The sequence below is a fragment of the Lissotriton helveticus genome, chromosome 2_1 (assembly GCF_964261635.1).
Source record: "Lissotriton helveticus chromosome 2_1, aLisHel1.1, whole genome shotgun sequence".
Classification (NCBI taxonomy): Eukaryota; Metazoa; Chordata; class Amphibia; order Caudata; family Salamandridae; genus Lissotriton; species Lissotriton helveticus.
Genome location: NC_136059.1, coordinates 1,315,698,093 through 1,315,725,068, shown reverse-complemented (window position 1 = coordinate 1,315,725,068; position 26,976 = coordinate 1,315,698,093). Strand labels below are relative to the sequence as shown.

At 44.7% G+C, this 26,976-nt stretch overlaps 1 protein-coding gene across 1 annotated transcript in view; it reads left to right on the top strand.

Moving 5' to 3' along the window:
* Positions 1–22,523, top strand: part of FBXO10 (F-box protein 10) — a 649,798-nt gene extending 627,275 nt beyond the window's left edge. Inside the window, exon 11 of the mRNA XM_078676241.1 lies at positions 15,112–22,523. Within this exon, the coding sequence (XP_078532367.1) occupies positions 15,112–15,289 (178 nt within the window). The 3' untranslated portion in view covers positions 15,290–22,523. The remainder of the gene's footprint in view (positions 1–15,111) is intronic.
* Positions 22,524–26,976: the final 4,453 nt, after the last annotated feature.

Sequence of the window (26,976 nt, the reverse complement as noted above, 5' to 3'; positions counted from 1 at the left end):
TGACTTCATTTAAAAAGATATTTGGAGTCATTCCTGCTTTCTTTAATTCTATATTTTCGAGCATATTTGGTGGATTTTCGGTTTTGCTGGCGCTGGCTGCAGGTGTCCTGGTGATATTTTGTTTTATTAGAAATGGATGCCCATCCTGTATTACACGCCGCACAGCCCCACCTCGCACTGTTTCGCAACAGGATGCTTGAGTACTATGGCACATTGCTGCTCACGACTTTAAGCGCGGCATATGGATTATCGTTTAGATTTTCCTATTTCACGTGTGTCCAGCCTGTGTTTCATTGCCTGAGCTGCGATTTCGAGTGGGCCCTTGATTTGTGTCTCTGCAAGACGGTATCTCCTGACGTCGATTTTAATCACCTGATGAGTCCCTTAGTTGCTCATGAGTTGTTTTGTTCGGACGAAAGGATTATGGCCTTGGCAGCGATGCATGGACTAATGGGTCATTGGAACATACTCGCAGCGGCGCAAGATTTCTTGGCACAGAGTTTTATTGAGAACCCACCGAGTTGTCCTCTGATGATGCTAGAGGCTCCGGTGCTGGAAGAGCACGTATGTTCTTTCCCACTATTAAATTGGATGGCTTAACTGTTTTCGGATGATGACAGTGACTTCCTGTTGGAGGCTGTTGTTGCATATTTTGCATATTCAGTCCTGTCCTAAAGGCTTTCAAGGATTTTTGATGACAAACCGTTCTTACTTGCACAATTTTTTTACAAATTATGCGTAACTTTTTCACCACCCAGACCTACAGACTTGAGTAAAAGTGAACTATTGATTGGCAAGTTGGAATTTTTTTAATTGACTTATGAAAACGTTTTTTCCACCGTTTTTAAATTTGACCTGGCTCATCGTTCTTGAACTCTGCTTTCATGATGTGCACCTTGCCTTACCTTATCTTATCTTATCTTATCCGTGCTCGGATCATGGGGGGATGTCATATAGTTACTGCTTGCCTATATACCGTGTTAAGTTAGCATGAGCTTATTAAATGTTTAAACGCCATTTTACCTTTGGCTGCTTCTGCACACGACACATAATTGTTGTTTTAGCTTTCAGCCTAGAAGAGCGTTGTGATTTACACGAGAATAATATGTTATTGCTCTAATATCAGCTTTGCTTAGTAAACTGTGTCTGTACAGTGAGTGCTGAAGCCTTCAAGGATAACTTGACACAGTGTTGTTGTGAGGTCTGATCTTCGCACCTTCCTAGACATAACATAAATGCAGCTGCTGCCAAAATCTGGCTTTAGGCGCGTTTTATATTGCTTTGCATAGAGCACACGACACACACTTGATGGTGCTTCGCATGCAGAGAGCTGGTGGAAGGTGATGTGATCCTCTGCCACTAGGATCTTGAGGTATGGGGCTGCCCTGCTAAAACCCAAAGAGACCTTCTTAGATATAATATATTATGCTAGTTAGAGAGGGTGAGAATTAGGTGTTGTTGAACCCTATTCATTTCAGCATTTTAGCATGTTGTCACCTTTTGCATTCTATGGACTAGTAACTATGCTGATAACTTTGCTTCTTATAATATGTTTGCTTATATTATCTAAGATACTGCGTTTGAGAACACTGCATTAGTAAATAAATATTTCAAATTTGCACGCGTCCTCATTTACTCCACGTTCTGGTTTGAAATGATTGTATAACGAAAGAGTGTTCATGTATTCCACGTGACCTGAGGTATTCTAAGTTCATGTTCTGGTTTGTCTAAACATTGGGAGTTTGTAATGACCAATGAGACACTGTAGCTAGCTCGGTATTGGGATTTTGGGTCCTGAGGTGAGTTTTGGCACACCCTAATTCACTGAGGTTCCAAGTCTCTATGCACAGTTCTGTAGGAGAACGGAATCCCTGCTACAATACCTGTCTCCCAATCTCTGTCAGGAAGTTTAATAATCACCGCCCCCCCGCCCCTTGGTTCTCCGACGAACTAAAGAAGGAGAAAACTAAATGTAAAAACTTGGAATGTCGGTGCCGAAAGAACTATGCATCAGAAGCCAAATTCGCCTACCTTACTAGCAAACGGGCCTATCACTCCCTTTGTAGGGCTGCACGTGCCAACTATGTTTCTACATCTATTATACAGGCCAATAACTATCCTAAAACCTTATTTATTATGGTCAAGGATTAATCTGGCTCAACTGCTATGCAACCTCCTCCCAGCCTAAATGCAATACAATGCGAGGATCTTGCTCAATTTTTTGTAAATAAAGTGTAAACGATTTACTCTACGCTGGCTAGCACTGCCCTTGCTTCCTCTCCCTTACCCACTGTGGCCGCCGATTGCCCTGTCTTGGCGCCCGTAAATCACACTGACCTGACAAATGTGATGACCCTTGACTCCTGGCCACTCTTGGACATGGTAGCACTCACACAACATCTCAGTCAAAATTAATCGGGATCCCCCTGTGATTTAATGCCCATTACGGTTTTGCGACAAATTGACCCACCCTCTCTTAACCACGTTCTTCAACTGCTTAACACATCCCTAACGACTTCCATCTTTCCCTTAGTTTTGAAAGATGCAATGGTTGTCCCACTGTTAAAAAAGGCTAACGCTGATCCTGCCCTTCCTGCTAACTTTCGTCCGATTTCACTTCGTCCTGTTCTATCAAAGATTCTTGAGCGTCACATTAATGGGCATTTGTCCAAGTTTATAGGAACAAATGGGCTTTTGCATCCCTCCCAGTCCGGCTTCAGGACCGGTTACTCTAAAGTGTCCACCCTGCTTGGGGTTACAGAAGTGCTCCAACACAACATCGACGCGGGCAGCACCATGGCCTTGGTATTGCTTGACCTGAGTGCGGCCTTTGATACGGTCTCTCATACCGTACTCATAAAGGCCCTCCAACTCTCTGGTGTCACTGGGACAGCCTTGAACTGGCTTAGCTCATTCCTCTCCGATCGTACCTTTCAGGTCTTCTCATCCACCTCCAAATCCAAGCCTCACCTTTAACCCTATGGGGTCCCCCAGGGTTCGATTCTCAGCCCCCTGCTGTTCAACATTTATATCATACCGCTGGCAGCTTTGGTTGAGGAATCTGGGTTGTCGCTTTTTTCATACACTGATGACACCCAGATCCTCTTCTCACTCTCAGCTGACAAAACTTCTGAGCCCTCGGCACTTAGATCTGGCCTCAGTAAAGTCATGGCTTGGATGAACGCCAATTTTTTAAAACTTAATGCCGATAAAACAGAGGTCCTGATCCTGGGTAAGGACGGAGGTCTCTGGGGCCCTCATCATTGGCCGCCAGAAATGGGTACACTCCCACAACCCTCTACTCAGGTGCGCAACCTTGGTTTCATTGCGGACGATTCTCTTTCTATGCGGCAACAGGTTACCAAGGTTGCTGCCACTTGCTTTCCCATTCTGAAATGGTTGAGGAAGATTGTGTGGATGCTTCCATCCTATGCCCAGCGCACCGTGGTCCAAACCTTGGTTACTTCGAGGCTGGACTACGGGAATATTCTCTATTTAGGTGTCAACAAAGAGATAACATGTAAACTGCAGCGAGTTCAAAACTCCGCCGCTAGACTGCTTTGCGGAGCACCCAAAACTGCACCAACGTCCAGGTTGCTGGTCGATCTCCACTGGCTTCCAGTGGAGAAACGGGTTAAGTTCAAGGCCCTTACTTACATGTTCCTTATCAAGCATGCTAAGTCCGCCCGCTATGTGCAACATCTAGCCTGCCCCTATGTTCCCTCTCGTACTCTCAGATCCCCCACCCAAGAGAAATTCCGAGTTCCGAGAGTTAGACTCTCTCGTATGGGAGGTCGCTCCTTTTCCTATCTTGGCCCCACTTTGTGGAATGCTCTCCCATTGCCCCTCCGCACACAACCTGACCTACTGTCTTCCCGCTGATCCCTTAAAACATGGCTTTTCAGCCAATAGGCCTCTCCTTCCTCTGCTGTTCCTTGTTGACACCGGGAAACCCTTGGGGGTAGCTGTTCGCTGGTATACAAATTTAAACAAAAAAATAAAAATAAAAGTAGTGGTCTTTTTTGGCCAGCTTTAGTGAGTTTGTTAGCGAGGTAGGTGGTGCTTCCCACAGTAGAGAGCTTTGTGTGCTTTGCAGGCTGTTTTAAATATACTTCTCACTTCGATTGGTAGCCAGTTAAGTTTCTTGATGGTGGGAGGACGGGAGGAAGGAGGGAGCAGTTCACTGTATACGTCTGATTGGGTATTACAGTACACCATATCTCTTTCCCATTCGGCTATTGTTGGTAGAGGCCTCGCATCCATCTCATGGCAAGCCTGCGTGGGTATTTTTAGGGTTGAGGGTAGGTGTGGGTATTTGGGTGGCAAGGGTATTTTTAGGATGGGATTTGGGTTTTGGGTGGCAAGGGTATTTTTACGGTTTAGGGTGGGTTTTTGGGTGGCATGGGTATTTTTAGGGTGGGTATGAGTTTAGGGGTTGTGGGTTGCTAAGGTGAGATATACATATAAGTATATGTGTATTATATATAGATGTATATGCACGCCCATACATATATATGTTTGCATTTGTCTGTATATATATACAAATATAGATGTGTTTAATATGTATATATATATATATATGCATCAATTGCAGCACATCAAAAGAGACAATTCTGTGGCAGGAATCAATGATAACAAGGTTTAGAGAGAGAGCCTACAGCATGAATGCAATCAGGAAAGCCCAGGTCTCAGCAAATAAAGTGGATAGGGAGGCAATTTTGTTCCCTAAAAATATTAAAAAGCTGAAAACTATAACCAATGACAAAAACACAATGAGATTTCAAACAACCTACAATACGCAGGGCAAAAACCTGTTGGCTTTATTCAGAAAATTCAGGCTAATAGTTAAGTCAGATCCTTTAATTGGTCCTATTGTACCTAGGCGGATATCTTTTAGACGAGCACCATCATTAAAAGATGCTCTAGTTAAGTAGCAGCCTGGAAATTATTGAAAGAGGGGGATGGCTTGAACCAAAACCAGGGTTTAAAAGATGTACAAAGTGTAAAGCTTGTAGTATTGGTTTAAACAGCTCGTTATATACAATCAAGAGTTTGTGATCAAAATACCACTTCATTGTAGAACAGAATTTGCTGCCCATGTTCCGGCGTGTACATGTGGGCTGAGATACATCGGCAGCACTACCTTGCTGGTGTATAAAAGAATTCTTCAGCATATGCAAGCAATTGCGAATAATGACCCTTCATACCCCGTGGCTCGGCATTGCGCGATCCACCATAACAAAGACCCCAGTAAGATCACTTATTTTGTAATTGATGCAATACCGCAAAATAGGCGAGGGGGAGACCAGGTAAAACGATTGAGGGCACTAGAAATGAAAAGCATTAACAAATTGGATTTTAAAGCCCTGAAAGGTTTAAATATGGATGAAGAGGTATAGTCAAGTTTATGAACTAGGAATTGGTTCCAAACTGTTGGACCTATCATGAATGGACAAATGTCACTGATTTCAGCTGGTGTTAAATATGAGATGCAATTTTTAACATGAGATGCAATTTCAATGTCAGGATAATTCATCTGCAAATAAGAGATTAATGTATGTTGAAAAATTGATTCCCAAAATAGTTGTGATTTCCTAAAATTTGAATTCTTGTGAATCACATGAACTTGCTGATATACACACAAGTCAAATGATTTTCTTCATGAGTTGAGGAAATGCTTTATTATGCAGTAATAATGTTGCACCAAAATCATTATGATGAAATATGTTCAATATTTATAATAAAGCACTAGGAAAAAAATTGGAAACTAAGATACTATGGCTATCAACCAGTGTGTTAATAGTAAACATATCAATGTTGGTAAAACATGAAAACGTATATGAAAAATACAAAGTGTGATCCATCATTAAAAAGAATTATGAATCATGCAACTGAATGATATGTTGTTTTAAATGTTGCTGGAATCGTGTATTGCATAAACCTTGTGCACAGCACCAGTAAGATGTAATTAGTTTGATGTACATAATCGAGTACTAGACAGAAATCAATTGGGGAAAAGGATAATGTATTGTTAATGAATCGATTATATTTTTGAATTAAGCCATTTGGGCGGTATGCAAAGGGAATTCGATCAAGCATTAAGAATAACTAGGATCCCGCCAGGGCCAAAAAGCATTTTTCTAATTTTCACAGCAAAAATCGTGACATATTCTCAGCCAAATTGCTTAGTAAACTTCGCTTTCAGTCTCCGGGTGGGCCAGGTCGCGCGGGTATATTTAAATATTAATGAGGGGCGCATGTGGCCACCCCTTCCTAAGGGCTGTTTGTGCCTCGGAGACCACCAACTCCCTGGGGCTTGTCCTGCTGGAGCTTTAACAGCTCCTGCCAAGCAAGAGCAATTAGTAATTCTGCTCCCAGTGGTCAGCAGCAGGAAAACTGCTCCTGCTCGCTGGGAGCAGTTTTCTTCTCTTTGATGAAAGAATTGTTCCCACACACAGGGAGCAGCATATTTTGCTGCTCCCTGTGTGTGGGAGAAATGCCTGCTCCCGCTGGAGGCAGGGAGCTGGCGGGCAACCACAGGGGCACTGAGGCTCCCCGCGCAGTCCAGAGCGCTGCCCACTGGGTTCCCTTGGTGGGCTTCACGGCTCCCTGGATCAATTGGCCAGGACCTAGGGATGGGTCCTTGTGGCTAAAATCTGGCCCGTGGAGGGGCGCCGCGTTGCCCCCCTTCCCTTCTTTACAGCTCAACGGATCCTAACTTCTTGGGCGTGAGGAAGGCAAAGCAAGTGTGTTTCCCCTTGTGAAAAACGTCATGAAATCCTTTACGGAGGTGAAAGCTTCGTTTATCTATTGGAGTGCAATCTGGTCTGTAGTGACTGTGACAAGTGGTTTCTTTCTTGTCTCCTGGTATTTACTCCGAGCATTTAAATACCCAAAATAATCTGCAAGCTCCGCCCATTTGGCCCCACTTAATTTTCCTTAGTAGTATGCAAAGGTCTTCACGCCTTTTCCCATGTTGATGGACAGCTTACCAAAATGCCCCAAGTGCGTTTCCCGCCGATGTTGGTGACGCATTCTTGATTCAGAGAAATATGAGAACATCTCTACCATACAAAAAGCACTTACCTCATATAGGTAAAAGGAAGTACCTCTGGTGGAGATTCACCACTTTGTAGTATCGTCGTCTTCTCTTGAAAAGGATTCATGTTATCACTGATTTGTGGATGAAGACACTGCAGGAACAATCACATTGCCGAAATCACAAGCACACAAGGTCACTGGAGACATTACCTTGTGGTCTTTTATGCAGCTGTAGTGTAGAATATGCACTAGACATTTACCCAATGAGGTAGCACTTACTAATTAACCAGTAGAAAGTATTCCAGTTGGGTAGACATTTACGGCAAAACTGTGGACTCTTTTTGGAAAAAATGAGATGCCATTCTGGCCCTGATGCTCCCTTCACAGAATTTAAACCTCAATGGGAAGCACTTACAAATAAAAACATAGCAGGTGCCCCAATTGAAGCTCCACTTCACAGCACAACCAATCATATCTTCTTGGGCTTAGCAAAGGTAAAGCAAGTGCGCTTCCTCTCGTAATCCACGTTGAAAAACGATCTGAAATTCTTAATGGAGGTGAATGTATTGTTGATATATTGGGTCGCGATCTGATCTGGGGTGACTGCAACGAGTAGTTTTTTTCTTGTTGTCTCCTGGTGAAAGTAGAGTCAGTGGTTCTCCCTTTTAAAACCCAGAGTATGCAAAAGCCAAAATCATCTGCAAGTTCTGCCCGTTTGGCCCTGCCCCGTTTTCCTTAGTAAGGTCTTCTCCCCTTTTCCCATGTTGATGGACAGCTTGCCAAATGGCCCTTAGTGCTTTTCCCTGATAATTTTGGTGACGCGTTCTTTTTTTTTTGTTTGGTTTTTGCAGAGTTTTATATAGCACGAACTTGACCCGAAGGTATCGGGTATCAGAACGCTTTACACGAGCACCAGTTGCATTACACGAGGACACATTCATTTCTGTTAGGCACAGGGAGATTGAGTGATTTGCCCAGAATCACAGGATGGTGCGCGTCCTAGCCGAGACTCGAACTTGGTTCCCCAGATTCGAGGTTGACCGCCCTAGCAGATAGGCCAACTCCTCTCCTCTCTGTTCTTGATGCAGAGGAATGCGAGGACATCTCCACCAAACAAAAAAGCATTACTTCATAAGAGTTAAGAGGAAATACCTTTGTTTGGTGTGGATTCCCTTCTTTGTAGTCTTGTCGTTTTCTCTAGCAAGGATTCATCTTATCACAGATTTTTCAAGACCTCAAAGAACAATCACATATCCGAAATTACATGCACACACGGTCAATGGAGACATTTCCTCATGGTCCATTATGCAGCCGTTGTGTAGATTATGTACTACACATTTACCCAACAAGGTAGCACTTACTAATTAGCCAATACAATGTACTCCAGTTGGGTAGAGATTTTCTGCAGAACTGTGGACTCCTGTTGGATAAAGGGGCAGGTGAGGTTCCATCCTGACCCAGTCACTCTCACAGCTACTGACACACCCACGCAGACACTCAAACACCGACTCACCACTCTCACATGCACTCAGAGACCCATACAGTCGCTCACACACCCACTGACTGACCCATACAGCCACTCACACACCCACAAAACCACTCACAGACCCATACGCCACTCACTTACACCCACAAAACCACAAACACAACCACCCACAGAACCATTGAGCCACTGAGACACCCATTCACCAACCCATACAGCCACTCACACACCGACACATACGGCCACTCACACATCCACTCACCGTCCAATGAAGCCACTCACACACCCACTCTCAAACTTTACAGATTGAAGTTAGGAAATAAAAATTAAAAAAATAGAAATTCATTGAAAAAACCAAACGTTACAGGGACATTTTAGTTAGGCTTAGATTTCACTCGTACAAAACCAGTGAAATCAGTTAACATCCAACACCAAGACAAGTAGGTACTACTGTTAGGGTAAGTCTTTTGACACAAGTTTGGGGCAGGAAATTCACCCATACTTCTTGTCCTGAAGAAGCGCCATGATCCTTTTCGACCCTGTTAACCCCTTCGCTGCGCGCGTCTTCCAACGGCTGTCGCGAGCACTACCTCTGTAGTGCTGTGCACGTCCGTTGGCCGACACGGCCCCGCCCACTTGTTTAAACCGCTGCCGCAAGTGGTTGAGGGTGCAAACACCAGACTACTGGGGTACATTACTACCCCATTAGTAGCACTAACCTATGCGGTTTTTTAGTCTGACAAGGGAATCCATGTATTAAACGATTAGGTGATGTCCCCAATCAGTTTTAACTTGCATCACAGCACACTCACTACCACCCCACTTAGATACTACTTGCACTCATCAAACGGCAAAAAAGCAAAAGATCTCAGCTACAGTGACCCTTTGGGGGTCATTCGCTGACATTCACCATACTTCACAGCTCCTGCCTTTTCGAAAACTAATAAAGACTTGGCTTTTCCCCTAGATCCCCCTCCACTACCGTCTAATAATCTCCCACTGTTTCTATCTTAGGAGTTAGCCTACCCAGCGCCAGGATGCCTGCCAGGCGACAGTTGCGCTCTATAAGTGTTTTAAATAAATAAATAAATAAATAGGGAATTGCAGAGCCGGCCCGACAAGGAGCAACTGCCCCATAATGAAGCATGACATCCATGGCCGGACTGGCCATAGCGGGCACCGGGCATTCCCCTGGTGCGCCGCACGGGTGGGGGCCGGTTTTGGACCCCTGGGGGCCGTTTTTGTTACAGGGCCGTTTTTGCAGCATAGCTGCAAAATCGGCCCTGTAACAAAATCGGCCGAAAACCGGCCCCGGCAAAGAGCTCGGCAGCATCTCCAACACCCAGAGTGGGGAGGGGGAGCCGGCTGGGCACTTTGCCAGGGCCGGTTGTGGTTCCCAGTCCTGCCCTGATGACATCCCTCGTGATGTGTGAGGGCAACATGAGACAGTCTTGTTGACTTTCCCTCACGATCTATCGAACTTTCTGATAGTTTTCCCTTCCCCTTTCCCTTTCTAGGAACAGTGACGCTTATTTTTGCATTTATTTCAACCCAAGGAGCATGGGCACTGGACCTTTCCAAGCTACTAGTCCCCCCTCTCTTACTTTTTGTATAGTGTGCATTTTTGTAGGCATGGCGCAGTTTTCTGAGGGCTCATGTTCCGTCTTCCGTCCCCAAACACCCTCCAGCTTTGCAGCTTAAACCCCCCCACCTCCCTAATCACCCATCCCAGCTTTTCTCATCCCTTAAAGCACTGCTCTTGCGTCCTAGGATCCCTTCTATTCTTCTCCCTCCCTTGCTCTTCATCACAATACCTCCATAGCCATCTGACTATCTGCAAGCAACAGACCAGAGCATGCAAATAAAAAAAACAAAAGTGAAAAAAACACTGCCAATTTCAACTCCAAGATCTCTAACTTTAACAAATGCAAGACCTATTGCATTGCAAATGCTTGTCACCTCAGGGTTCTGAGTGACTTCTTAGAGCTCATTTTTTAGGTTTCGCCTGGGGCACGGAGCGTAAGCTCCGCCCCCAGAGAAATCTCTAGTCTTCAGTTAGGGACTCTTGAATACGCCCCCCTGTCCCATTGGCTAGCTCCATAAATGGAGGCTAGCCATTGGAACAGAGATCTGTCCGTCATTCACGGACCAGATTCGGGGGCGTTCCCGACATTTTTTCCCTCTCCGCCTCTTTCACGTCGTCATTGCGGCGGTGGGCGGTTCCTATATTTTTTTTTTTGGTCGCCTTGTTTTGGTCAGTTTCGAAGTGTATTTTTTAGGAATGGGCTGCGCGAATGTCCTCTCCGTGAGTCAGAGAGGAGTCTTCGCTGGGATGCCCCCGCCCCGCTTCCGTGTCTTTCCCGCCCCCCCCTCCCGCTTCCGTGTCTTTCCCTCGGCCTGTCCATGTGGCACTAACAGGCCCTGCTCGCACATCAAGCCAGGTAGGAATAAAAGCGCCATGACACACAGCTCGGGTATTTAATATTTCATCTGCAGACAGGAGACTTTTAAGGCTGAATATTGGTTCACAGGCGGCAGGCAGCGCTGCCTGAGCGCTCCCCTCAGACGAAGCGCTAGGGCGTAAGGAGAAGATGGCGGAGGTAGAAACACTCACAACTTCTAGCCTCAGTGTGCGGGTGGTCTTTCCCGCAGCCCCCCCTCCCGCTTCCGTGTCTTTCCCGCCCCCCCCCTCCCGCTTCAGTGTCTTTCCTTCGGCCTGTCCATGTGGCACTAACAGGCCCTGCTCGCACATCAAGCCAGGTAGGAATAAAAGCGCCATGACACACAGCTCGGGTATTTAATATTTCATCTGCAGACAGGAGACTTTTAAGGCTGAATATTGGTTCACAGGCGGCAGGCAGCGCTGCCTGAGCGCTCCCCTCAGACGAAGCGCTAGGGCGTGAGGAGAAGATGGCGGAGGTAGAAACACTCACAACTTCTAGCCTCAGTGTGCGGGTGTAAAAGCAATATTGTGCTACTTGGAGTGTGGGGGCAATACACACACCTGCTCCCCCACACAAACACACGCGCCCAAACACACAAGAACACAAACACGTGCTCACAGACACACAAAAGAAAGTGTGCACACAGACACATGCGTACAAACAAACATACATACAGGCACAAACACATACACGCTCCTTGCACACACAGACTAAAAAGTGTTCAGACACATACAAACGTGGACGCCCATACTAAACACACAATCCCACTCAACATATACCCAAAAACAAGCACGCACACACACGGAAGCACATGAACATATGCAAGGGGCACATACATGCACAAACACACACACACACATGTGCAAATAAACTCGGTGCATGTAATCATAAAAGTATTTGTGTATATTTATTGAGACGTCCTAAGGCAGGCTTAAACAGAGCCAGGAGTGTCACACACACACTTTAGTTTTGCAGGATTTGTACTTTTTAAGCTGAGGCAGCACTTCCGGCTAGCACATCCCCCACCCCTTCTGATCTCGCGCCTCTCGTGATGTGCTAGGCTGGCACGGGCGGCTGCACCTCTGCACAAGCAGCTGGCACCCCTTCTGAAGTGCGCATGCTCATATGCCAGCGAGCCCTGGCAAGGCGGAAGGACGGCAGCAGGTCGTACAGGCCCTCTTGCGTGTAGCATGATACCTCCATGTGTGTGGACACTGCACATACAAGAACCAGACAGTGGCAAAGCAAGGAAGCAAGGGCCTCAGTGCAAGCAAGGAAAGTGAGCCCTGTGGCCTCTGTTGGACCAGTGAAATATGGCAACTATCGCGGTTCAAGGGGCCCCTCAGGGCTCTGGGCCCCGGTGCACTGCACCTGCCGCACCGGTGGTAGCCACACCCGAAACTAGGTCTCGTGGACAGGCCTGGCTTCCCGGGAGAGTCCGCTCCGGGTGCCAGGCCTGCGGAATGTGCCCGTCTCTGCCAGCCATCAGCATGGCAAATACACCTCGCCATCTTCGGCCAGTGGGCGCAGCCCCCCTGCAGAAACGAGCCGGTGTGGGAGGGGGCGCAGGCCTCGACATATTGTCCTTATAATAAAGGGGGCGTCCGGTGAATAATGTCACAGTAGCTGCTAAACCCATCATCAAACAGAGCGACATAAGAGTGCCCGATGCTGGTGATTGGCAGCGACCCGCGGCTGGGAGGGGGTCACAGCGAGGGTGGGGGCGGGCGGGGGTGGGGGGGTCCTAAGTCGACGCTTCTTAAGTGTCTAACCAGCGTCGTCTGGGGTGGATTTTTTGGCGGGAGGGGGTACAAACTGTTGTCCTCCGTTGAACACTTTACCCCGAGGAAGGGTCCGGGGGACGCTCGCACTGTCCAGCCAGAGGCCATAGGACGATGTAGCTCCTAGAAACCAGTGTCCAGTGGAGCCCGCTCTGAGTTTCATATTGGTCAGTTAGAGTCCGGCGGCGCGCCCCGGGGTGCCAACCTGCCGAGCAGAGAGAGGGCGCCTCGACGTCCTGACCCGCACCCTCCCTGCACACAGCTGCCATCTGTGCCAGGACTCTAGAGGGCGCTGCAGTCCCAGCTCACAAGGGTCTCCAGCAGAGGTGAAAATCTTTCACCCCTGTGTATCCGGTGTCACAAGAGCACCGAGGCGCCGCTCTTGATGAAAACAACAAATAAACCCATTAAAGAAAACCCCACTGTGTGGTGCTCACTGCACGGGCCGCACAGAAGCCCCCGTGCCCACCCTGCCCGAGATGCCAGCCACGGCTGCTTGGCACGAGGATGAGGGTCACTTTACACCACTGCCCGCGCATCCGTTCCCCAAAGCACCCGGGTGACCCCCCCCGCACAGAGGATCGTAACACAGGAGCAGTCCCGACCGTCGCCGAGGACCCAGCTGCATGCAACATCAGTGCGGGCTACCGTCACGAATGACACTGCTCTAGCGACCCCTTCCATTCCCTGGCCCCACACATACTTCTGAGCTGCAATTATAGGTCTGCTGTGCCCCCGCTTGCACGAGGAGGTCAACACGCTGAATAACCGATGTGGTGTAGCACTCGGTTTATTCAACTTTCTGCTCTTTAACATTTGTTCATTGATATGATCTTCACTCATGAGCTGGCGGTGGAGGGGCACCCAGAGCAGCGCTCCGGGATAGACTGAGGAAGGGGATCATAAAAGGGACCTAGACGGTCAAACATCGATATACAGCACAAGCCCCACCATTTTATGATTTTATCAAACTATGGAACCTAAGACCACCCAATTAGCGGTAGGGGTAACACAAAGAAAGGACCACTCACCTCAAGCCACTGCAACCCACAAATAAAGGACAAGACACTGCAAAACACAGGCCCTATAGCACTCAGCATATCATCAGACAGAAAGAGATGTTCATACAAACGGACAAAGGACCATTCCTTGTTAGTTTTTTTTGTAGCAACAATGCTATTTATTTATAAGTAAAAAAAAAATGTCATAAGCAATGCCAATAGCTCGAACTTTTCCAAAGGCGAAACCATTGCATTGTAAATGCTTGTTCTATTCAGTGTTACTCAGAATATCTTGGGGAAAAATATCCCTGTTGTTCCCTGCTACCCATCGATTTTTCTATATGTGAGAAGTAGTGGGAACCCACATAGAACATATTTTTGCGGATGATATTCTTTCCATTTTATACTTTTTCATGACGCAATCTTGTATGAAAGTTCTCAAATTAGTTTTGGCTCTGGTTCATAAGGATTGTACAAGTAACTAACATCTTCAGATCAACAACATTTTTACTATAAGTGCGAGACCGTTTCTCATGCCTTACTTGCATACGGAATTACCTGGCTTCTATTGCCACCACCAGCAGCAAAAACGTTACAGAAGATGGCAGAGTGCAGCCAACACTGCTGTGGAATATGTCATCAATTGCCATTACTTTTGTTCAATGTGTACTGCAAAGTGTAGAGTGGTCTCAATTTTCTTATGGTGACAAGAAAAAGACTGTATAGGAGGATTGACCATTGAAATGACGAGAACTCTATACAGCTTATTCAGAGGGACACGCCCCAACAATGTGAAGATTTAAAAAAAAAAAAAAGTGGTGTCTTTGTTTCCCAGTTGTTGGTGTTGTAAAGAATGGGAATATAGTTCCAATTTGTCAATTTTGCCAGCTCTTTAACTGTTTTTTCAAGTGAGTTCGGACAAGCACTTATGGTCCAAAATGAATATGTCTTGTTCCTACATTTGGAGATAGATTGGATACTTTAAAACCTGAATTTTCCATTAGTCTTTTTCGCATGAAAATTTATTTTTGGTTGTTATGGTTGTATCCAAAGAGGCAATCCCAACAACTGAACATGAAATTATATTTTCACCTCATGGGAGAATTGCAGCACAGCTTTTGATGGCAAATATGAGCTTCCTGTTTTAACAATTCACTGACCTCTTTCACATATTTCCTCAAAGTTGACACTATTTTGTTTATTGGTCAACAGTACCTGTTGTCAAATATTGCTGCCCCATCATTTGCACCTAGGACACCCATTTTTCATGAACGTTACCTTTAATCTCACAGGGTTACTACCCAGAGAAGTTGAGCTTATATGTTCTTGATAACTAACTGAGTTGTGTTTAATGCTTTCAGATCTGATGCAACGTGGAAACTCGAGAATCCTCCTGCAAGGCCCCACATTGAAGGATCAAGTAGGGTTGTCTCTGCCACACAAAACAGTCAACGGGTTACAACGATGACAACAAGGATAGCTGCGCGCGTTGAGGGGGGATGCCACAACAATGGGAGTATCTTCTGCACTATTCTTTGATTTGGGCACCAATCATTAACTAGTGCCAATGTTCATCACAAAACTGGACAAATGTGACCTTACCTTCCCTGTAGGGCTGAGTGGCTATTCTGAGTCAGAAGAAGAGAGCATGTCATATGCTAGCAGTATACAATGAACATAGAAAACAGATGATGGTACAATACAATATTCATGGACGCTTCGGAGGCACAAGTGATATGACTGACAAAAGATTGCAAACATTCTGCAAATTGTTCACCTGTTGAACAGAATACTAGTTAACTTCGCTTAACAGTCAGCAGGGTGTTTCGCAGCTAGTCATTCATCACAGCACAACCTGTTTTCTTGATCACGAACCAAATGCGACTGCCTGCTACTAAAACGAACCTTGGAGTACGTAACCAATATCAAACTGTGCACTTTTGTTGAGAAATCCCAAGGAATGTGGGGCGCATTCTTGATTGGTGCTTCTTCTCGTCTCCGGGAAAGGTCCACTGCCAAAGACGAACTATGTACCCGTTGCTCTTTTTGGGCCATTGTTGCACAAGTCGAGGCACTTTCTTTTAGGACTATTACTTTTGTTGTATCAATTAATTCCTTTGGCCACATAGTTGAAACACGAACAATCTATGTGAAGTTCTTTCCAATCCATGATTTACCAATGTTTTAAGTGCATTATGGGAGAGCTCCCTTGTTCTCGCTGCAAAGAAATACTTAGATTAATCCCAAACAGTTGGAACTCGTTCCGAATGTCATCCCTGCTTGTCAGTGAAGACTGAAGGAAAAGGTTCTAAATCTAAGTGGTGGGCAGAGATTTTGAATTCACCGTCATGCACCCACTCTATGACCAGACTCTCCTCAATCAGCCAAACAGTGACCTTTGTATTCCAATTTGACTGTTCAAGACTGTTAGTGGCAGCCATTTTAAATTGGTATACGGCCATTTCAGTACTCCATTTTGTGGTATTTCAATACGAGCTTGAAAAGGCAGAACTCAACGCTGCAGCTAATTGGCAGCATGTTTGAAGGTAAACATTATTCAAGCAGTGTAGCATTACGGTAATTACGTTTTTTACGATTTTAATGACAAATTTGTTGTCTTGAGGGTAAAAAGGGCAACTATGACTTGCTTTAGAATTATAGTTTTGGATCCATTTCCAAGATGCATTTATTATCTTTCCAAATTTACATGAACAAAATGTGCTGACTATTTTTAAGAGTAATTAATGGAGCAAGTGAAGGTGGCAAAAAGTGTTAACACTGTAAACAGATTTATGTGCCCCCTTTATATGTACAATAGGTGGGTAGTGTACTGTCCTATTTACAATGTTTTAAACACAATATCCTCCAATTTAGCAATGTGTAGAAGTACTGAGGGGCATATTAACAACGGCCAGCGATAATTATCGTTGGCCGTGCTTAGCGATAATTATATTATTGTAGGCTATCTCTGGTATTCCAGAGATAGCAAGGTTATCGCCCTTTTGCAGGGAACATCTCTGGTTTTACAGCAATATTCCCTGCAAAAGGGCGATAACCTTGCTGATACGACCTATGTTAGGGATGGCTAAGTCAGGATGTGTGCTAAAATCATGTGGGCTGCCTTGTAAATATCGCATTGTGATATGTGCAAGATTGTCCATCTTGGTTACGCCCAATAACGCCCGCTTTGCATCTCAATGGAGATGCAAAGGGAGGCTTTGGGAAAAAGGGTGCTAATATGCGATTATGCATGTTAGCACCCTCTTGTAAATAGGGCGCGGAGATAAAGCCCTTGTAAATATGCCCCTTATTGAGTTACTACAGCATTACTGCTCTATGTCAAGGGTTATACCATTTGTTAAAGCTCTAGCCACAAGTTATAGGCTCGGGCGACAGGCGATGGCTCGTAACGGGGAGGCAAGTACAGCTCAAGGCAGAAGGTATGTTATGCTTTGGAATAATTCGATCCACTGAGTTGAATGTTTGTCATTAAACAGGAATGACCAGATAAATATTGTAGCAAAAGACCTTTCCCAGCCATTATTTGCCCTCTGGCCCACCATTGTCTTCATTGGAGGTACGAACATTCGAATGCTCTAATTGAGCGATATTGCCTTCATTTCGGACAAAAATTATGGGCCCGAGCCTCAGGCAAAGACACAGAACAAGTGGTGTAATTAACAGCCTGTTTTCCTGTAGGATAATACAATCCGGCTGTGAAGCCACACATACCCCTTTCATAAAATAGACAATGCAGTTTCAACAGGAGCTGTCTCTTACCTGTTCTCCCATGGCCCTTAATGAACCTCTTGGGGAGCAGCCACTGGTTTACAGTCGTCTGAGCTCCTCCCTTTGCTTTTGCTGAAAGGGAAGCCTAGTTTGCAACAAAACAAAATAGAAACATTGTAAACAAATGCTGTTTTCACTTTTTTTAGCTGATAGGCCCAAAAAGTATAAATGTGTATGTTTATGCTTTTTTCAACTTTTTAATGATTGGGCTTCCTTTTCATCAGAAGCAAGTGGGTGATCCCAGGCCGCCATTTGTAAACCGGTAGTTGCTCCTGTAGAGGCTGACGGAGCGCTGTGGGAGAATGGAGCTTTTTTTTCTACCTGTCTTTCAGGCAAGAGAAAGCTCCTGCTCCTCCAACGCTCCCCGGCCCATAGCACACCGGAGGGACATTGAGAGCCCACAGCACAGACTGCTCCATTTGTGCTCTTGTATCAATAACTGTAATCCCCAAAGGAATTATTCTTGCTGGCTGTTTAGCTCCTAACTACTAACAATAGAGGACTAAGTCCAGTTAACTAGAACTGCTGAATTTCTGTGGTTTTGTGTGGGTAAAACATAAACCTAACTATAACATCCCTGTAACCTTTGGTTTTTTCAGTGACTATATATATATAAAATAGGGGTATTATTTTTTAAAAGCAAAGTTGCTGCGTTTTGTGACCGGGAATAGAGATGAAACCTTCACCATATCTACGAAGATATGGCGCTCTTCATCTCTCTCCCTGTGCTGGTGCACTTGAGGCTGCCTAGCACCAATGCAGGTACCCTTGCACCATGGTGGAAGGATACATGCATTGCGAGCAGGATTGTTTTTGTGCATGGGTGGATACCTTCCTGCACAAAAACAGTCCTTAGATATTTTATGGGAAGAGAAATTAAAGCGGAGAAATGAAGATATTTCTCCTCGTTATGCCTGTCAAAAAGACGCACCATTTTGCTTCAAACCCAGGTTTACTAGTCTTTGTAAATATTGGTACACATCAAGAATCATGCTTCGATGCATGGGAATGCCCATGCTCCACCCATGTAATGCCTACTTGACTCAAAGTAACGAAAGGCAGCGCTATGCGTTGCATTACTTTGTATTTACTAAACTGTGCAAAGCCACACAAGGCTTTGCGTGGATTAGTAAATGCCAAAAGGAATTTTGTATCAGGGCAGCGCCACAAAATTGATGCAAACCCTAAGACAAAATCATAGTAAATTTGGTACCTGGGTATCTGCCACCTAGTTCATGGCGGCATTAATAATATAGAGGAGATGGTGCTGACTGTGGGTGAGATCTCTTTGCAGCCCTTACAGGCACACAAGGCACTTAAGGCTGTGTAGTAAAACGTAATTCAGAACCACAAGTCATAAGTTATAAATCAGTGGACATTGTGTACTGTACTGTACAGATTACTCATGTAGTGCCAGTTATTACTATATGACAGGTAAACAGATTGTCACTGGAGTGGTGTCAAAGTGGCGGGAGAGCATAATATGGAAAAATTAAATCCAACGGGAGAGGGAATTTTTATTGTAACAGAGTAAATGTTGATGAGGCCTGGACAGAAGCACCAGGCAACGGCAGAGGTCACATAATCAACCCCCCCTACCTTGCAATTGGTCATGATGCCTCCCAGCTTCCCTTCTTTTAAGGAACATGAAGTTCATTAGACACAGACAGCAAATGTTCTGTCTTGTTGCAAACAACCCTTACTCATTGGTAAAGAGGCTTGCACATTGCAAGTCAGTCCCACTCAATGTGAAGGTGTCACACTTACCAGAAATTTACTTACTGTGGGTGTGCCTTGCTCACTGGGAGGAGCCCAACTGCAGTATCTCTCCCTCCTTTTGAACAAGTCTGTCTCCATCTCATTCTAAACAGCCCTTCAAATTCTTGGACTGCGTGCATCTAGAAATTCTCCTGCTCTCAACTGCATTGAGGGCCAGATTTATCAATGTTTTACATCACCTGTGTGCCATGTAAGGGGGCTCAAGTGCAACACAAAACTTAAGTGAGATTTATCTAGCCATCTAAGGCCACCTCTCATGGCTCTGCATAGCTTCATAAATCTGGAGTAACGCAAGGTAGTGCAAATCGCTGCGTTGCATTACTCTGTCCCAGGGAGGCGTTCCGTGGATGGAACGTGGATGTCCCCACACATCCACCCATGGATTTTGGCGCATCCCCAGATTTACCATTAGTCATAGACCGGAGAATGCATCAAAATGCTACGCCTCCCAGGTGAGGCGTAACAAGGAGAAATATCTCTATTTCTTATGGTTTTTACTCTTTGTACGAGTGCTGCATTATGCAGAACAAATAGAAAGAGGAAATCGCATCTCAGGATTGTTTTTGTGCAGGAAGGTGTCCCTTCTTGAATAAAAAACTACCCTGCCTGCAATTCAGGCACTCTTACAACATGACTAAAGTGTATCCGCATTGGCACTAGGCAGCACATTGTGCTCCAGCGCTAGGAAAGGACAGGAATGTGCTGTATATATAGCCTTATAGCCCGCCGTAGAGGGCTATACCGGCTATTAAAGGCCCTTTCCAGCGTTAAAGGTCCGAGCCGAAGGCGAGGGCAGCGTTAAAGGTCCGAGCCGAAGGCGAGGGCCTTTAACAAGGGAGAGGGACTTTAATAGCCGGTATAGCCCAGCTACTAAGGACTATAAGGCTATTAGAGCATTCTGCCACTAGAGGGCAGACTGTTCTTACAAAAAAAAACAAAGCCTTATGGGAGCGTGAGGGGATTGGAATCCCCTCAGGCTCCCCGAAGCCTTTGTTCACAGCCAGAGCTATGAAAAAAAAAACATTGGCATGTTGGAGCTCCAGGCTTATACCAGCCATTATAAGCCCAGAGCACTCCATTGTTTTCAATGGAGCTCCCAACATTCCAATGTTCTAATATTGAATATGGTCCATTTGTGCCCTTTCTCACAGTACATCAAGGTGGCTTGTTGTGCTGCATGAAAGATTGATAAATATGCCTCTAATGAGGACTCTTGAGCTGCCCTCTGTTCAGCCTTAGCCGACCCATGCCTCACATCCTTTACTTTTACTCTACCATCTTTGAATGCTTACCTGCCCTTTTGGTGTTTTAGCCTGTCATAGTTGAATCTCACTCATTGCAAATGATGTACTGAGAATTTAAATGCTGTTTCATTAACCATTCCTGTTTACCCTCAAATGCCCTGGAGATTCTTTGCCTGCATCTCACAGTTGTGACTGCCCCACCTGAGCTCTTAGCTTGATGATACTGCCCATAGCTTGCCATTGAGTGTCAGCCTCCTCTCCTCTGACTGGCTCCCTTTCTCATCTTCACTACCTCCAGCTCTTACCATGTTCACACCATGTGCTGAATACATGGTTTTGCTATTGTTCTGTACTAACACATAGAAGCCCCTTCTGCAGTTTTGTAATTAAGTCATTCTTGATACAAAGGGACTACCAAGTATGTTGGGAAAGTACTGAGGACTCACTAAAGTGGGGCACTTTTTCTTTTTTGCTTGAAACCATTTTTATCCCAGACTAATCCTGTTCTAGTCTTATTGCTTTTAGTTTCTACAATGAGACGCTGATCATCAGCAATAATTCATCAACATTAGTTGTACCAGTGCCTTATAATTCGCAATTTAATGTCCAATTCACATCCATTTTTTTCCACCTAAGTTCCACCTAGATGCATAAAAATAGCCATTTATCAGCGCGGACTCAATGCCCTGCCTCACAGAATCAAGATATGTGGAATTGTTTTCGCATTATAAACTGCATTTACTAACATAATACAGAAAGTCTGCTAAAATGGCGGATTTTCTTAATTTATTAAAGTGGAAGAAGTAGTGCTAATCTGGGCACTGTGCAGAATCTTAACATCCCCCAAATCGTAAGGGGGTGTATATTCATATATATCTTTCTGTAGTCTTCCACCTGCATAGGCATGCACTTTTACTCATAGTAATGGCAGGAGCAAGTGTCTTGCAGGGAAGGAATAGTGGGAACAGCACCATATTTATGGAGCTGTAGGATAAGAGGGTTCTCCAGGAATTTTTTTCCACACTAAGAAAAAGAAATACCACAAAATGAAAGAAAATGCATACTGTTGTCTGTATCATTTATTGATCAGATTTTCAACAACATCAAAATACTGTTGGTGTGAATATGATACAGTTAACATACTCCTGAAATGTTGTAGATTTTCAGGAGTATTGATGGGATTTATTGGAAATGGCTTAGATGTCAGAAATTTGCTCCAAACCTCTGATAAGCCTATCGAAAGGTATTCAAGAATCATGGTTTGCCAACGTTTATGACTGAGACAAGGACACAGCAATCAATGACAAAGTGATATTAAAGATCGCATAAACTGTGACTTGAATATTGCAGACTTTGAATTACTCACCTTTATTAGCAGAAGCAGACATTTAAAACAAGTTAGTGCTGGAAATCCTAAGAGAGAAAACCTGACATTTTTTAGAGTTCCTGTTTTGAATCTTTTCATTTATAAATGTGAAATCATGTGTGTACACAATACAGCTATGGTCTCTGTAAATAGCATATAATGCAACTTAAAATTTATTTACAGTTAACATTACTTTTTTATGTTATATAAATTGACTAATATAATGTTACTTTCCAGATAGCGAAAACACTTACACTAAAATGTTATCACATAACTTATTAACAGACTCCTGATTTTGCTGTCCTAATGGTGGTCTTGTTCTTGTTGGCATATAGCGGGCTACTGTAACTGAGACGATGCTTGGTGCATTCTGAACCGTGCGGAAATTGTGGAAGAGCGGCCACTGGCCAGCAGTGCTTTCTTACATTTTTCTGTTCGTTGCCTTTATGCATATACTCCTTCAGCAGTGCTGGCATTTGATATATGAAGGACGTATTTTTTTCTAATATTTTTTAAGAAAGCATCTTAATGTAAAATGATCATTAAATGAAAATTGTGCATATTTATATTCCTTTAATAAAATGCTATATTTTGACATTGTATTGAGTTGGTTTTTATTTTAGATAAATTATGTTTGAACTCATGTCGATGTCTGAATGCTCGATTAAAACATATATATATAGATATATATAAATATATAATTTTTTAGTCACACAAACCTCCAACGAAAGGCGAACTGGCTCACCAGACATTTTGATCACACTCCTTTTAATCCATTAAATACAGCATAACCATTTTTACATGTTTCAACAGGGATCTATTTTTTTCGCCAATCACATTCTTATTACTTGACTAAAGCCCATCAGACCACGGAGAGTAGGTTTAAGGCAATACTGTGTTTAAAATGCCAAGTCTGATCTATTGAACCTGGCTCAAGTTGGTCTCCGCAATAATCTGTTCCCACTTCCATTAAATCAAATTCATTCATGCATATTCACTCATATTATTACCATCGAAAGAAAATTGGGTATTGCAAGTGAATCCATTATCCCATGTAGCTCATTGACATCATGAACGTGTGTTTTTTAGGAACTTAAGACACATCTGGTGGCCAAAGAAAATATTTTAAGCCCCTAGGCTGAGTTTCGAAGTAGTGTCTTGCAGCCTCGGTGTGGAGGAGCCTGTCTGGTACTCACAATTCATAAAGTCCTACAGAAGCCTTCAAATGATTATGTGGTGCTGAAAGACAGTTGGCATTTCTGCTGCTCTCCACACTCTCAGCCCTGCATGTGATCTCGTTCTGGGCTAGTAAAATATTAAACATGAGAAAATCATACAATACATGGCTTACTGTTGCGGCTTAAACTTATTTCAGACTGACTCTTACAATATCTTCTTAGATGTGTGTGCACATTTATATGTAGGGTTTTCTGCAGGCACGATAGCATACATACCAATAAAAAATACATTTATGTTTGGGATTTAATTGTATAGGATCTGATGTTGAAACATCCTGCTTATGGGATCAAATCAACCCACTGTAAAGTACCTATGGATTCATATTTAATTTCAGAAGGAACTTTGCTATCAATCCTAGCGATGTTTGCAAAGCTAGACTCTGTCCCTACTCCACCAGCTCTATCTTCAACATTTGGACGCGATTATCAAAAAAACAGAAGACGATAAAGCACACACTGATTTTCATCCCTGCTGGTCTTCGCGGAAATGATTAATTCCATGGCACGTCTAAATTTTGGGAATTCATGTCAGATTAGTATAACAGGCTCTCAGTATGATAGAACAAAATTCAAGCACCTGATTGGTATGAGGAAAGCAAGTCAGCTGCAAAAGGAAAGGTCCTTTTATCTCTAGCATTGGATGTAATAGGAGAGGACACTTAATACAGAATTAATCCACAGGCACCCACTTGGCTTCAGAATTTATAATTCATTGTGCCCGAAGGAAGCTCGATTGCATTGGCTGTCATGCTTTAAATGATGTGACAATCAAAGCATTTTTACTCAGGGTAAATATATAACCTTCACAGATGTAAAATGCACTGACGTTTCTTGCCTCTCTTATGTACAAGCTTTGTGCATTAAGTTTATGCTTGATGTGCTTTAGAAATATACTTTTAGGAAAAGTGACAGACTAAATTTGGGGAGCCTCTGTGCAGAAGCTAGTGCTATAAGCAGCGCGAAGAATGCGCTCGAACAACTTTCACACACAAATGTACTTTGCGCAGTCCGTTTGTTGCTTCATTTCTCCACATTGCACTAAACCCCTTATAATGAATGCAAGGTTGGTTTTATGAGATGTGAACTTCGCAAACACTCCTCAGAGTCAACACTAAATCATACCTACTAAATTCAAGTTAGGTAGTGTGAACTAGTATTTCATGGAAAACTAATGGCAACAAAAAAAATTTAAAAATAGGCACAAGCAATGGCCAAACTTTGCGATGGGAGACATTGCGTGATTTTTGAACGCCTAATGCATGTAACTGTGAAAAGTATATCTATTGAACAAGCTACTTCCCTTCAGTAACAATTTATCTGTAAGAGACATATATTAGTTATAGATTCCTTACCTTAGAATTACCCCCAGGTGTCAGACTGGATCTGGAGAATTTTTTCTCTGCAGGACCCATGCGCGTCAGTAGGTGGCGTCGGTCGACTCCGCGTTCGGTGTCGTGATTGCCGGGATGACGTCGCAGTATCTACTAAGATGCCGCCCCTGCGTACTGACGTCAGTTCTTTTACATGACATTCCACACCGGAAGCACAGAGTCATGTAAGACACTGACTGGTGCAAAAAAACTAGGGCCCTGAAAAGGGAGTCGCTTACTCTAGAAGTCAGTTCGCAGAACGGGGAGGATGGGTGGGGCGGTAAGGAATCTATAACTAATATTTGTCTCTTACAGATATATCGTTACCGAAGCTAAGTAACTTGTTCACCTGAAAGAGACTATTAGTTATAGATTCCTTACCTTAGAATAGATAACCCAGCAATACCAACTGTGGAGGTGGGTTCTGCGAACCAAGTTCACACCAGAAAGTCCTAGATAACTGAACAGCCAAAGAAGTCGTCTCTCCGGACTTGGCTATCCAGGCTGTAATGTTTAGTGAACGTGTGCAGTGATGCCCACATGGCTGCCTGGCAGATATCACCTAGGGAGACTCTATGCACCAAAGCAGTAGTGGCTGCTGTTGCACTGGTAGAATGGGCGCGCAGTCCCACCGGAGGCTCCTTCTTCACCAAGGAATAACAGTTCTTAATGCAAATAATGACCCATCGAGAAATGGTCAGTTTTTGCACAGCCTGACCTTTCTTGGCACCCACATAGCCAACAAAGAGTTGATCGTCCAACCGAAATTGTTTTGTGCAATCCAGAAAAAATGATTTCGCACGTTTTGGATCCAGACAGTGGAGTCTCTCCTCCTCTTGGAAGTTTGCGGGGGCAGGAAGAAGGTGGGCAAAGTGATGGTCTGTCCTATGTGGAAAGAGGTAACCACTTCAGGAAGAAAAGAAGATCTAGTTCGATGGACAGCAAGGAAAGGAGGTTTAGAAGATAGAGCCTGAAGCTCACTCACCCAGCGAGCAGAGGTGATAGCAACCAGAAAAGCAGTCTTTAAAGTCAAGAATCTGAGAGGACAATTATGTAGTGGATCGAAAGGAGCACACATAAGGTAAGATAAGACCAGATTCAAGTCCCACTGGGGCATCACGAAAGGAATAGGAGGAAAGAGGTGAGTAATACCCTAGGAAACCTATTAACAATAGGGGACTTGAAAAGAGAAGGCTGATCAGCAACGCGTAGAAAGCCCAATGTGGCCGAAAGATCGCCTTGAGGGTGCTCAGAGCAGATCCCTGCTGGTCAAAGATAGAATAAAGAGAACCTCTGAAAGAGGGGCAGAAAGGGGATCCGCAGCTTTTGCTGTGCACCATGCCATACATTTGTTCCATCTGCAGGCGTATACTGTTTTAATGGAGGGACGCCTGGCTGCCAAGATGACATTACAGACTTCAGGAGGAATATCAAAAGCTGTCAACTGTTGCCGCTCTATTTCCATGCAAGGAGGTGGAGGCTGAACAGGTTTGGGTGGAGGACTGCCCCCTGCTGCAACCGAAGATCCTCCCGAAGAGGCAGCCTAATCGGAGGATAGATGGCCATGTCGAAGAGCTCGGGATACTAGACTCTTCGTGCCCAGTCCGGGGCCACAAGAATGACTTGGGCCCGGTTGCGCTTGATCTTCTTCAGCACTCAGGGCAGAAGTGGTATAGGCGTATAGAAGACAGCAATTCCACTCGCGACGAAAAGCGTTGCTGAGCAAGTGCCGCCTTGGAAATTCCAACGCCCAGAACTGCTGTCATTGCACGTTCTCTTTGGTGGCGAACAGATCTAACCAAGGCTCTCCCCACTGTTGAAAGAGATCTTGCACCACCTCCGAGTGAATATGCCTTTCGGATCCATCATGCACCGGCGGCTGAGTTAGTCCGCCCTGGTGTTCAGAGAACATGCCAGGTGTTAAACCACCAAGGACATGCCCTGAAGTTCCAGCCATGTCCAAAGGTGAAGGTCCTCTTGACATAGGGTCCACGACCCCACCCGGCCCTGTTTGTCGCAGTACCACATGGCGATGGTGTTGTCTGTGAACACCTACACTACCCTTCCTTTGACTGAAGGAAGGAATGCCTTCAGTGCAAGACGAATCGCCCGTACCTCCAGAAGGTTGATGTGGTTCCCAGACTCCACTCGAGACCAGAGGCCTCTGATCTCCGCCTCTCTCATGTGGCCGCCCCTTCCCAGGAGTGACGCATCTGTCACCACTGTGAACTCTGGTTGGGAGAGGGACAGGTATCTGCTGTTGACCCAATCCTGGTCCATAGCCACCACTGCAATTGGTGTGCAGTGCCCTCTGAGATCTGTACGCAATCGGAAATATTCCCCTGATGCTGCACCCACTGGAACTTCAGGTCCCACTGCGGAGCCAGCATATGCCACCTGGCACGACCAACCAGCAGGATGCAGGAGGCCATGAGGCCCA